The following is a 14,049-nucleotide window of genomic DNA, read 5'->3' on the forward strand; positions in this document are numbered from 1 at the left end:
CTATTTCCATCAGCCCGTCTAACCGGCGTCTGTATGTAGCCTCGCTACTGTTATTTTTCACAGTTTTTTTTTTTTTCTTTACCTACCTATTGTTCACCGAATACATTTTTTGCACTATTGTTTAGAGCCTGTAAGTATTGATTTCCCTGTAAGGGCAAAACCTGTTGTGTTCAGCACACGTGACAAATAGACTTTGATTTGAGATACACAATCCATGTCTCAAGGCTTAAAAATCCTTCTTTAGCCTGTCTCCTTCCCTTCATCTACTCTGATTGAAGTGGATTTAACAAGTGGCATCAACAAGGGATAACTTTCAACTGGATTCACCTGGTCAGTCTGTCATGAAGAGTTCTTCATGTTTTGTACACAGTATATCTCGCTCTCTCAAAGATGGAGCAGAAAAAGTTAACAAGATGGAAAAGACAGAATAAAGCAAGAGGCAGGAGAACAAAAAGAGGCATCAAAGATATGGTGTTTCAAGGCGGCCTAGAAGGACTGGTTGTATGAGTCGATTATGTGAAGTAATTAATGATATTTACCAGACAACAAATGAGTCATTGAACACCATGATCATTTGTTTAGATTTCCCTTTACTGACATGACAAATTAAATTCAAAGCAAGAAGTGGTGACGATTAACACTTGGCATCAAGGTGTGGCCTATTTCTGTAGTGTTGCTGAAAGCCCCTCCCCCTAAAGCTACTTCAAAAGGCCCTGTATAGCCGACAGTCTCAAAACTGAATTAACTGCCAGAACTTTATTCCTAAGTAATGTAAATCAAATGCAGACTTCTCATAGTTGGTTCAAGCACCAGATTTGCTTGAAGGCCCAGTGCAGTCAAAAACGTGATTTACCTGTCTGAACAAATGTAGACTGAACAAAAATATAAACGCGACATGTAAAGTGTTGGTCCCACGTTTCATGAGCTGAAGTAAAAGATCCCAGAAATGTTCCATTCGCACAAAAAGCGTATTTCTCTCAGATTTTGTGCACAAATTAGTTTACATCCCTGTTAGTGAGCATTTCTCCTTTGCCAAGATAATCCATCCGACAGGTGTGGCATATCAAGAAGCTGATTAAACAGCATAATCATTACACCGGTGCACCTTGTGCTGGGGACATTTAAAGGCCACTAAAATGTGAATTTTTTCACACAATGCCAAAGAGGTATCAAGTTGAGTGGCATGCTGACTGCAGAGATGTCCACCAGAGCTGTTGCCAGAGAATTTTATGTTAATTTCTCTACAATAATGTAATTTTAGAGATTTCTGTCTGTAATAATGCCCGTTTGTTGGGGGAAACAAATGTTTTTGATTGGCTGGGCCTGGCTCCCAAGTGGCTGGGCCTATGCCCTCCCTGGTCCAACCATGGCTGCACCCCTGCCCTGTCATGTGAAATACATAGATTAGGGCCTCATTTCTTTCTTCCTTTCTTTCTTTCAATTGACTGATTTCGTTACATGAACTGTAACTCTTTAAAATGATTGAAATTGTTGCTTTATATTTTTGTTCAGTAATATATATATATATATTTCCACACTGATGTTGGAATAATACTGTTAAATTCAGAAATGTTAGCCTGTGGTTTTGGGATGACATTTGGACCTGCCTGAAATGGGTTAACAGACCAATAAGAAAGCGTTCCAAACCTCTCAGCTAATTTTCAGGTTTCCCCTCCCCACTCAGACCACTCGCAGATACACGGTCCTATCAAAATTCTTGCTCCAGAAATTGCTCTTTCCTAAGAAGCTATTTGATTCTTTTTGACCATTTAAAATTCTTACCTTTCAATTATTTAAAATTTAGATAAAAAACAGCTGCATTGGACCTTTAATGCGACTCTGCCCATACCATTCTACTTCTGCATAATTCCTCCCTGCTACTGACTACAGCATAGTACACTATGACAGGGAAAGAAAAGCCCATGCTTACTCTAGCAGATAGGACTTTGGGGAAAACGGCCATCTCTTTGTTCGTTCGTCGGGCTTGCAGAGCCCGCTTCTCGACCCAGGCATAATTGTGCATTGTTCTGTATAGGACAGGAATGTACTCAAGTTTCCATCATGGCTTAAATGAGTCAGATGACAACTACCCTACAGTTTGCTTAAAAACAGATCTTTCTAGGGCGAGAAGGTAGCAGCGAAGGGGGGGTTGTCTTTGTGCTCTTAATTTAACTTATTTTTTTGCATCCATTAAGATGCATCAGTTGGTCAGAGCTGTAGTGACTTCCCTTTAATCTAGACCTTCACTTTCGGTCCACTTAGCTTACAAAATCAGACCACTGTCTGCCTTGTTGCCATAGAAACCAAACCAGACCACAGATACAAACTTCGCTCATATTTCTCAAGAGGGGCAGTGATAGCTGAATAGAAGACGACCCCTGATGTGTGACTACCTGGGTTGTGACGTGTCTTGGTTATGATTCTCAGCTGCTGTAACCAACCAACTGCATTGGATTTCCTCTCTGCAGCCTCAATTCACGTTTAGATTCTGTTCTGGGGTCTAGCAAAGAGGGACTAGTACTGCCACCTTCTGGCCTGGATGTTCAAAGAAGAACAAGGGTGAGAAATGGGGAGGTACAACTTCAAGGTTTAGTGTGAAGGGTGTGCTTGGCATTGAGATAGCAGGGGCACAATCCCCTAACTGTGTGTGTGTGTGTGTATATGTGTTAGGGGTTGGCTTAATGCAATGAAGTGCAGGCTCATGGGGGAATAGGGTAAGTTTAGGTGTCGCTATAATATGGCACAGTCGGAATCATCCTTTTTCTCCCGTCTCCTCTGACCTCCCGGCTTGGCTGCCAGTTGACGTCTCACCTGGAAGCAAAACAAACATTCATACAGGAAATGGACAAGCTGCTATGTAGGACGTTTGTGAATCAAAGATAGCAGAAAGTTGCCTTTTAACCTAGTACCAGAAAAGTACAGCACTGCACCGTGGTGAAAGAATGCAATGAGTCCTCCACATTTTCTGCTCAAATAAATTGTAGTGTGATGGAAGAAGCACCAGGGGACACTTTCTTACCAATTGTCTATACCAGTCGTCAAACATTTTCAGCGGGGACTCCATTTTTTTTGCAAACCCACATCTAACGACAATCTTAAAAATAACCTTAAATTCATAACATTCATCTCTTATCCAAATTAAAAGAAAATATATTTACTCAAAACTGTTTAAAAAAAAATAAAAAATCATGGGGAAGTCAACTGCAGTTCCCCTTCGACTTTTGAATATCACAGGTCTATACTGTTGTATTGTGTCCATCTTTCATACTGTTGTAAAGCCTAGAGAGGGCACCATCTTTCCTTCTAGTAAATGTCTTGATAGTGTGGTTGGTTACCTGCTGTGCTGGGGCCTGGGAGGGACCTTGTTGCTGCTGATGCTGCTTCTGGTACTCCTCCTCCTGCAGCCGTCTGGCCAGGTCCAGGTCACTGAGAGGCCCCGGGGCCACCCCCTGCTGCTGCTGCTGCAGAGACATGGCCACTAGGTAGTCCTGGCAACCAAGCATACACCACGGGGTGAGTGAATGTGGTCATGGAAATGTGCATAGAGGCTGAAATCCTTAACATCCATGCATGATTTACAGATCTCAGCGTGGCAGTTTTACACATAAAAAACCCTTAACTATCTAGCAGGAGACATGGAGATTGTCTCTGTGGCACATTGGATACTGCCCACTGTATCTGGGTACTTCTCAAATAACAGGTATCCTCAAACTGAAAATGGTGGCGGTGTGTTGTGGTGCTGGGGGGGGGGGTCACTGACCTGGTCGATCTGTCTCTGCTGCTGCTGGGGCGTGAGACTGTCGGGCTGTGTCACGAGGACGCTCCTCTGGGGCGGGTGGCACAGGCGGAAGTCTGAGTTGCAGAAGTTGCCGTCGCCCTCCACGTTGTGTAGGCTCTCCCACACTAGCCCCTCCTCCTGCAGGAAGCCCTGGTCTGTCACCAGCAGGTACAGGTGGCCCTGCGGGGTCACAAGGTCAAAGGTTAGAAGTCATTCACGGGGTGGGGGGGAATGTTGTGCTACTGCAGGGCGCTTGAGGGAACGTTACAGAACTTGCTACATGCCGCTGTCATGTAGAATACAGTCTTATCTATATATGCCATTTCTATCTGCAAGGTTCTATATGTTGCACTCTATAGATTGAGCCATTGGTAAATTCCCTTACCAACGCACACACACACACACACACACACACACACACACACACACACACACACACACACCTTGTGCTTTATCATGGTGCTAAAGTGGTTGTTTCTGAAGAATACGGACAGCTCGCCCTCCTTGACTTTAGTGTTGAGCTCACAAAGTCCGTGGTACGATAGCTGGGTCGCTGTGCACTCCAGAAACTGCTCTGCCACCAAACCTGAGACGGAGAAGTACCAGCATAAGAGAGTAAGGGGAATAGCTGCATTACAGAGGAAACGGCCAAGTGAACAGAATGCAATTGGGATTAAATGATCAACTTCCCATCAACACCCTCATCAATAAAACCAGTTTATTAGAGCTGGGTTTGAACATAAGTCTTCACCACCTGTAGCTCACCAGGACAAGGGTTGGTGACAACTCAAATGCATGTCAAGTAAGGATTCAGAAGGTCCTGTACCTTCACTGACACGGCTGCTGTCTTCCGAATGCTTGTAGCCGATGATCTTCTCTACCAGCTGGTTGTAGCTTAGCTTTCCCACCGCTGCCACCATCTCAGGGCTCTGGAGAAAGAAAATACTTTGAAACTGAAGCCCAAAACAAAGGGATTTGGGGCATTAATTGTGAAAGGAGGGCTTTCACCTTCACATGTTCTACAAATGTCACTTACCTGAGGGTCCACCAGCCAGCCATGGTAGAGCGGGATATCCAGCAGGTCAAAGGCGATACACTCTGGTGTGTACTCAAAGTCCGACACGCCTGTGAAGCGCACGTTGACGTCAAGGCCCGTGGACAGCTTTGGCAGAACTGCCATGGCATCGCTCATGTTCTGCGGATTCAAAGATAGAACATGATGCATATTAGAAAACTACAGATGTTGGAAACTGAGTCGATTACAGTTGATTTCGAGATTAACGTCTAGAATTGAAGATCAGACCATTTTCTAAGAGTCATTTGAATTAATATTTTGTGTTGAGATGGAATCGTACTTGCACACAATGTAGAGTTGGTTGCACAGAAGTCCAGTATCATTTGTTCCTAAATCATTTTCTCATATGGTTTACACCTCAGTTCCATTGACATGTAGGTATGAGAATGCTGAAGGATAAAGCTAAGTGGATGTGCAGGTTAATGTTTCCAAGAGACCTGCACTCTCAACCATACCTAAAAATGTCTGTCACTGTCAACTCCTACAATATGGTGTTTGAGTGAAACTGAGCAAAGTTTAGCAATGAAAGATTAACCTAGGGTTTTCCCTTACTAAAGAAAATATTGGTCGACCGAAAGAAGTCAGTTCTTTCGACCAATCGATTAGTCAATTTTAAAACGTGTATTTTTCCATATGTATACACACCCTGTGTTTAATAAAATCAACTATATGTATTTAGCTTGTCTGATGCTTCAAGATCACTGATGAAATATGACAGACTCAACAGGGAAACAGAGATCAAGATAACCAGAAAAAAAAGAAAACAAATCCTCCTCCCATTACGGCTTTCTCCGATTCTGCCGTTACTCTCCTGAAGTTGCTGGTAATAGGCTACACGAGGAGTCGGGAAACTCTCATGTGGAATGCCAATTTATCTTACCATTTCTACCGATCTGCGTGCCAGTTATGGTTTTCATTTAATTTATACTAAAAACTTCTTCGTATCTCAAAATCATTCATGTGGTTAATGAAAATTATATCCAAATCTAAATTAAACAAACCTAATAAGTAACTTATACTCCCAACTGGGCTATGTAAAAAAAATGCCTATAAAAGCCAACAAATAAAAACATTGCAGCCTGTAGGTAGAAAATATCCTGACAAAAATAGGCATGGACTATCTGCAATGAACTTGAAACATTGTATCAACTATTAGCTTGGGTTGGGCCTGAAGCTTCTTGCAACATTATAGAAAATATTCTGGGCCCTTAGGAGTTTAGTGTACCAGTGAGCTCTGACAGACACAGCTGTAGGCAATTTGCGCAAGCGATAAGAAGTTATCAGTTAGCCCTATTTTAAGACGTTTCCACTGGATCAGAGCATGACATTTTTCCCTTTCTCCCCGAGTGGTTATCAAAAGGGAGAGAGCTGGAAAGATTTTTGAAAATACATTGAGGAATTGTCACTCAATGGATGTAAAAATAGACTTTGTTTGCTTGCTGTTTGAGGAGAACATTCACATGAGAACCTCCACAGTTGGTGGTGCATTAAGCCAATCAGAAATACTAACACCAAATGGGCACATTTATATGCCTACATTTGCAAGCAGGCCAGGTAGCATATAGACCTACTTCTATGCGTAATCAGGTGAGTGTCCTTATTCAACATTGACAGGAGCACTCCAAACAAAAGACAATGACAAAATTGACAGAACTCGTAAATGGAATGAAATAAACCATAACTTGTTTCTCAAGTGTAGCATAGGTTGTGAACTCCACAAACAATGTGTCCACTCCAACAATGAGAACAGTAAAATACTGGAATAATAATAATAATATATTGAATGCATTAACGTAACCAAACAAACATTGTAGATTAGAAATTTAAGCAATTACTGGTAAATTAACTACAGGTGATATACCCTATGTAAATGGGGAATTGATACACTAACAATCAAATGCAAACAATTCACACAATGAAGTTATGAAACAATGAATGTGCACAAATGGGCGGGAGATAGCTGTGCATTGTGCAGCCACACTCCATTTCTTTTTGGGCTGTGGCATCCCTGCGGCCTCCGCAATGGACTAGTTCACTGAGATGGGGCAAAGACCGGTTTCTCGTGCAAAATAAACAAGTGTGTGTATGTATGTATGCTTTTTCAGTTCTGCCCACAAATGTTCTATGGGATTGAGGTCAGGGCTTTGTGATGGCCACTCCAATACCTTGACTTTGTTGTCCTTAAGCCATAACTTTATGTATGCATGTATGCATGCATACATGCATGCATACCAGTTGAAGTCAGAAGTTTACATACACCTTAGCCAAATACATTTAAACTCAGTTTCACAATTCCTGACATTTAATCCTAGTAAACATTCCTCGTTTTAGGTCAGTTAGGATCACCACTTTATTTTAAGAATGTGAAATGGCAGAATAATAGTAGAGTGATTTATTTCAGCTTTTAATTCTTTCATCACATTCCCAATGGGTCAGAAGTTTACATACTAATTGAGTGTATTTGGTAGCATTACCTTTGAATTGCTTAACTTGGGTCAAATGTTTTGGGTAGCCTTCCACAGAAGTTTGGCCCATTCCTCCTGACAGAGCTGGTGTAACGGAGTCAGGTTTGTAAGCCTCCTTGCTAGCACATGCTTTTTCAGTTCTGCCCACACATTTTCTATGGGATTGAGGTCAGGGCTTTGCGATGGCCACTCCAATACCTTGACTTTGTTGCCCTTAAGCCATAACTTTGGAAGTATGCTTGGGGTCATTGTCCATTTGGAAGACTCATTTGCGACCAAGCTTTAACTTCCTGATTGATGTCTTGAGATGTTGCTTCAATATATTCACATAATTTTCCTTCATCATTATGCCATTTATTTTGTGAAGTGCACCAGTCCCTCCTGCAGCAAAGCACCCTCACAACATGATGCTGCTAGCCCCGTGCTTCAAGGTTGGGATGGTGTTTTTCGGCTTGAAAGCCTCCCCCTTTTCCTCCAAACATAACGATGGTCATTATGGTCTATTTTTGTTTTATCAGACCAGAGGACATTTCTCCAAAAAGTATGATCTTTGTCCCCATGTACAGTTGCAAACAGTAGTCTGGCTTTTTTATGGCGGTTTTGGAGCAGTGGCTTCTTCCTTGCTGAGCGGCCTTTCAGGTTATGTCGATATAGGACTCGTTTTACTGTGGATATAGATACTTTTGCAACCGTTTCCTCCAGCATCTTCACAGGATCCTTTGCTGTTGTTCTGGGATTGATTTGCACTTTTCGCACCAAAGTACGTACATCTCTAGGAGACAGAACGCGTCTCCTTTCTGAGCAGTATGACGGCTGCGTGGTCCCATGGTGTTTATACCTGTGTACTATTGTTTGTACAGATGAACGTGGTACCTTCAAGCGTTTGGAAATTGCTCCCAAGAATGAACCAGACTTGTGGAGGTCTACAATTTCTTTTCTGAGGTCTTGGTTGATTTCTTTTGATATTCCCATAATGTCAAGCAAAGAGGCACTGGGTTTGAAGGTAGGCCTTGAAATACATCCACAGGTACACCTCCAATTGACTCAAATTATGTCAATTAGCCTATCAGAAGCTTCTAAAGCCATGACATCATTTTATGGAATTTTCCAAGCTGTTTAAAGGCACAGTCAACTTAGTGTATGTAAACTTCTGACCCACTGGAATTATAATTACAAGTGAAATAATCTGTCTGTAAACAATTGTTGGAAAAGTTACTTGTGTCATGCACAAAGTAGATGTCCTAACCGACTTGCCAAAACTATAGTTTGTTAACAAGAAATGTGTGGAGTGGTTGAAAAACGAGTTAATAACTCCAACCAAAGTGCATGTAAACCTCCGACTTCTACTGTACATACATACACACACACTACTGCTCGACAAAAAAAAAAAATTGGTCGAACAACAGCGTATAGACCAGTCGAATAATTGGGTTCACCTGTAAAGGAACCAGATTGATTAGCTCTGAACTGCATGTATGTCAGAGCCAGGTGGTTGGATCATGGTGCTTAAAACATCAAAAACATGGGTTTGATTCCTGCATGAACCACACATACCAAACAGATGGGTTGACTCGGAAGTCACTTTGTATTAAAGAGCTGCTAATTAAAGAGGTACTACCTTGCCACCAATTTGTTTGATGCTTACACCTTACTGTACATTTTTGGTACAGTAATTTTGAATCCTTGTTGTTCCCTAAACTCCTTATTGTGGTACTCTAGTGGCAGCTGGTGTGACAGCACTGATGACACAGGCTTCTGCCTCTGCTGTGAACTCCACTTCCCCTTAAAAATGTGTCAAACTTACACCCAACCACACCCACACACACAATTTTGTGCACACAGCTACAAAAAGATAGACCAGTGGCGGTTGCTGAGGGGAGGACAGCTCATAATAAAGGCCAGAACGGAGTAAATGGAAAGGCAAACATTTATTTGAACCCATTTAACTTATTCCGCACCAGCAATTACCACGAGCCCCCCCCCCCCCCCCAATTAAAAAGGTGCCACCAACCTCCTGTGAGGTAGACAACACAGACAGAGCTGCACCTGCAGACGCACAAGTCCAAACACACACACGCTAGCGCAGCTTCCGAAAAACATTCAGACACAGACTGACAGTGTCACAAATAAGCCAAGTGGACAGATGTGTGTTTACCTGCTGAAAGTTGAGCTCCATTCCCTCAGCCTCCTCCCTGGGTTTGATGGACAATACACACTCTCCTGTGGCAGAAACGCAAGGAGTATGAAAACAAAATGGGTACTGTGGTTCTCAGACAGTGAGTGACCAAACAGAAATGCGTATTATGATGCGTATTATGATATACAGTGGCGTTCAGGAAGTATTCATACTCCTTGACTTATTCCACTTCGTTGTGTTACAGCCTGAATTCTAAATTGATTATAGGTTCTCACCCATCTACACACACAATACCCATAAGGAGAAAATGAAAACATGTTTTTAAAAATGTTCGCAAATGTATTAAATTAAATAAAGATCCCATTTACATAACAATTCACACCGGAGTCAATAAATGTTATATTTACCTTTGGCAGTGATTACAGCTGTACAGTCTTTCTGGGTAAGTTGCTTGTTGAGCATTGATAGATAGCCAAGTCTTGCCATAGATTTTCAAACCGATTTAAGGCAAAACTGTACCTAGGCCACTAAGGAATATTCAATGCAACTCCAGTGTATATTTGGCCTTGTGTCTTAGGTTACTGACCAACTGAAAGGTGAACTTGTCTTCCAGTTTTCCTCTTGGATTTGGCCTGTGCTTAGCTCTATTCCGTTTCTTTTTATCCCAGAAATCTCCCTCGTCTTTGCCGCTGACAAGCATAGCCATAATATGATGCAGCCACCACCATGCTTGAAAATATGGAGTTATACTCAGTGATGTGTTGTGTTTGCCCTGAACATAACATTGGTATTCAGGACATAAAGTTTACTTTAGTGCCTTATTGCAAACAGGATGCATGTTTTGTAATATTTTGATTCTGTACAGGCTTCATTTCACACTGTCATTTAGGTTAGTATGGTGGAGTAACTACAATGTTGTTGATCCATCAGTTTTCTCCTATCACAGCAATTAAACTGTTTTAAAGTGACTATTGGCCTCATGGTGAAATCCCTGAGTGGTTTCCTTAATCTACAGCAACTGAGTTAGGAGGGACACTTGTATCTTTGTAGTGACTGAGCGTTTTTTTTGTACCCATCTACCAATAGGTGCCCATCTTCGCACGGCATTGGTCTACATGGATGAATCTGTTTGAACTTCACTTCTCGACCTTACCAATACAGTGCATTCGGAAAGTATTCAGACCCCTTGGACATTTTAGAATAAGGCTGTAATGTATTAAATCCCCACTATCTGTGATTTAATACATTTTTGAATAAGGCTGTAAGGTAACAAAATGTAGAAAAAGTAAAAGGGTTCTGAATGCACTGTAATTGTATGTGTGGGGTACAGAGATGAGGTAGTCATAAAAAAAATCATGTTAAACACTATTACTGCACACAGTGAGTTCAACTTATGTGACTTGTTAAGCACATTTTTACTCCTGAACTTATTTAGGCTTGCCATAATAAAAGGGTTGAATACTTGTTGATTCAAGGCATTTTCCCCTTTAATTCAGTTGTAAACATTTCTAAAAACACACAATTCCACTTTGACATGGTGGGGTATAGTGTGTAGGCCAGTGACACAAAATCTCAATTTAATCCACTTCAAATTCAGGCGATAACACAAAAAGTCAAGGAGCGTGAATACTTTCTGAAGGCACTGTATTTCTCCATGGTAAATGGTCAAAGTTGACTGCTTGTTCAATTTGCTAGATATTTCAATGACTTAAGCCCTTGGCTCCTGGAGCATAGGGCCTGTGATGATCTTTAATTTACTGCCTGATAATATGCAGTCTCTTTAGTTACTCGTATTTTCATGCATTGGTTGCATTTTCATGTGTTCATGACAACCTCAGAATAATGTAAGAAAATGTGTTGTTTACTGGAAGTTACAAAGCAATAACTTCAGTGTAACAAAGTCTGTATGGAAGCACAGTCAATACACTTCCTTGTTTCTTACCAAGGTGAGCCATCAGGTCCTCTGTGGTGACTACTTCTGTCTGGGCGGGTAGCTTGGCCTGAAGACAAATCACACATGATTATAATTTGTAAGCACTTTTCTTGACCAATGTTCATTAAACAATAGACTCTCTGAAGCTGCCATACTGACATTTATAAACGTAGATTCTGTGTTGCGTCGATTTTGAAAGATGTTGATGGTACAAACAAGATTATAGGATTCAGAAGGCTTTGGTGTTCTCTTAACTACGGCTCATCACACCCTAACGGGAACCTTTAATTCTTGTTTCTAGAAACTTCCCTCACGCCTGTGTCAGGTCATCCTTACCCTTATTCTCAGTCACCTTAAGGCCAATTACACATCTCAATTGTCTTAAGTACTTCATCTGCACTGATCTCAAAACATATGACAGGGTAAAGCAGTATATTTTAGGACTATTGGAGGATTTTGCAACGTACGTCTCAATAGTCTAAAGTAGTCTCCTTTTTGGGCTCTTTCCATTGATCTGCAATGATCTGAAAAGAAATAGACCAGTGAATGCAAAATCCCCCAATAGTCCTATAATATACTGCTTTACCCTATCATATGTTTTGAGATCAGTGCAGATGAAGTAGGCCTAAAACCACTTAAGACAACTGAGATGCGTAATCATGGACCCCATTAGTCCTATATAGCAGTTTCTACAGTCCAACAATACCTTCCAGCGCAGAAACAGGGTGTTCATGATGGCCAGCAGGGGACAGGGCCCGTTCTCACTCTGCGTGATGATGGGTGTCTTCTTCTCCTTCCAGGTGATCCATTTCACAAAGTAGTAGGCCGGCGTCATGGGCTCTGGGGCGGCTGTGGCCCCTCCCGTGGCTGCGGCAGCCAGGACGTCACTGACCAGGCCGGGGACGTCAGCAGAGGGGGAGCGGCCCTCGTCGCCCAGGGCAGAGTAGGACGACAATGGCTCGTCATTCCCGGTGTTGCCCTCGAAGAACTCCAGGCTGCGGATGGAGAAGGAGGGAGAGTCGCTTGTAGCCGACTGGCTATTCTCATCCGACCTTCCAAACATGGCCTCTGAGCTCTCCCCGTTCACTTCGGTCAGAGTTTGGCTCTGCGGGGTGGATTGAGCGTCTTCTGTTGTGCCGTTTTCAGACATGACGGCACACGTGGCGGCTGGCGTGAGTGCGGTTCCACTGTGTTTGCCAGAACCTTCTGCTTCCATAATTGGGGTCTTGACTGATGGGACTTTGGTGGAATCTTCACGGTCCAAGGGCTCTGTTTTGTGGCTTTCTTTAGCTACAGAGGACCCTGGTGCATGGCCACCCTCCTCAGAAATGGCCTCTGTCAGAGAGCAGTCATCTTTGACAATGCTCAGGAGATCTCCTCCGACTATCTCAGAATCCGCCATAGCCGGGTAATGTTCAATGTAGCACTTAATCAATAGAAAATAAGGCCAAGTCGTCGGTAAAGACTACTTCAGGCTTAGGCTGTATAAGCATAGAAAAACAAACTCAGCCCTTTACATTAACAATATTCAAGGCTTTAAAAGTTGGCAGTGACCTTCTAGGTGAATCTTGAGGGAAATCTACTCGACAATCAGTTCCCTGGTATTCCTGAGTAACAGTGTCCTTAGTTTGCAAAACAGGGTTGATGGACGGCTACAGCAGAATCCACAGTCGCTCTGTCGGTTTTATGTCATTCAGACTGTAAGACAGAGTGGATTTCACAAAACTCTACAAGATTTCCTCTAACAAAAGATAATGATCTTTACACAATATATATCAAGTTAACCTTAACAAAAGTACAATTATCTTACAGATAATTTTCAGCACTGCCTCTGTCCATTGTAGCTACAGCTGCAAACTAGAGCAAAGTTATCTTTGGGGGAGGCACAACTTATCTGGTTATAAAAGTTGTGCTTTTCCTGACTATACAATGGAATACACCAGAGAGATGGAGCTGGTCAAGCTTGTCCCTTGCCTCGTGACATGGATGACTCAGTATGTTTCTAGGATATCAAATGCGGTATGGTTGACTTCTTAGCTTCGTCTGAAAATATCAGCTGGTGAATTCGAGTAACCATATTCTTTAAAAGAATTGTACCATACCTGCAAGAAAAATATCAGTCAGGGGAAAAACGTATTCTCTAATAACACAAATTCTTATTCTAACTATGTTATAGGACTGACCCTGGGGGTTGACAAAATACTAAGAAGGTAACGCTAACTATAAAGCCGGTCTAGAAAATGTTGCATCTGCCAACTAGCACCAGAACTGACTACTGTCCGGACTATAGCTGGCTATAGCCTCGTGGTGACGCTCAGAAGTTGATAGCGCCAATCACTAACGTTACCCGGCAATGAGTATCTTGCTGCTGTTGGCAGCTTGCTTGCTAGCTAACGTTAGCTGACCAGCAGAAAATAAAATAACTTACCACGAAGCCAGTTGACAGCGTAAATGGCAACAACAACAAAACAAAGTAGTGAAATTTAGACTGTTGTTGGTCCAATCAACAGAAAACGTTTAACGAGCTTCGCTGGCTGACAGCCATACTATTTACATTCCACTGTCTCCTCGTTCGCTTCCTCCACTTCACTTCCTCTTGTACTACCACAGCAAAATATTTGTATATCTGTGACCACAGTCTGTAAACACTGACGTCACGAG

The 14,049-nt window shown here is 42.2% G+C and overlaps 1 protein-coding gene across 2 annotated transcripts; it reads right to left on the reverse strand.

Annotated features, from left to right (window-relative positions):
* Positions 1 to 570: 570 nt before the first annotated feature.
* Positions 571 to 14,017, reverse strand: LOC109907477 (ubiquitin carboxyl-terminal hydrolase MINDY-1-like). 2 transcript variants are annotated; one of them, XM_020505458.2, is made up of 10 exons: positions 13,817 to 14,017; positions 12,095 to 13,086; positions 11,398 to 11,455; positions 9,474 to 9,538; positions 4,815 to 4,973; positions 4,605 to 4,707; positions 4,222 to 4,364; positions 3,761 to 3,958; positions 3,336 to 3,488; positions 571 to 2,811 (listed from the first exon to the last, which is right to left on the reverse strand). In XM_020505458.2, the coding sequence occupies exons 2-10, from the start codon at positions 12,788 to 12,790 to the stop codon at positions 2,731 to 2,733; spliced, it is 1,656 nt and encodes a 551-aa protein (XP_020361047.1). In that variant the 5' UTR covers positions 12,791 to 13,086; positions 13,817 to 14,017; the 3' UTR covers positions 571 to 2,730. The 2 variants fall into 2 exon arrangements, with proteins under 2 accessions (XP_020361047.1, XP_020361045.1); XM_020505456.2 differs by having other exon boundaries at positions 12,095 to 13,490.
* Between the last annotated feature and the right edge of the window lie 32 nt (positions 14,018 to 14,049).

This window comes from Oncorhynchus kisutch, linkage group LG17 (genome assembly GCF_002021735.2).
Source record: "Oncorhynchus kisutch isolate 150728-3 linkage group LG17, Okis_V2, whole genome shotgun sequence".
NCBI lineage: Eukaryota > Metazoa > Chordata > Actinopteri > Salmoniformes > Salmonidae > Oncorhynchus > Oncorhynchus kisutch.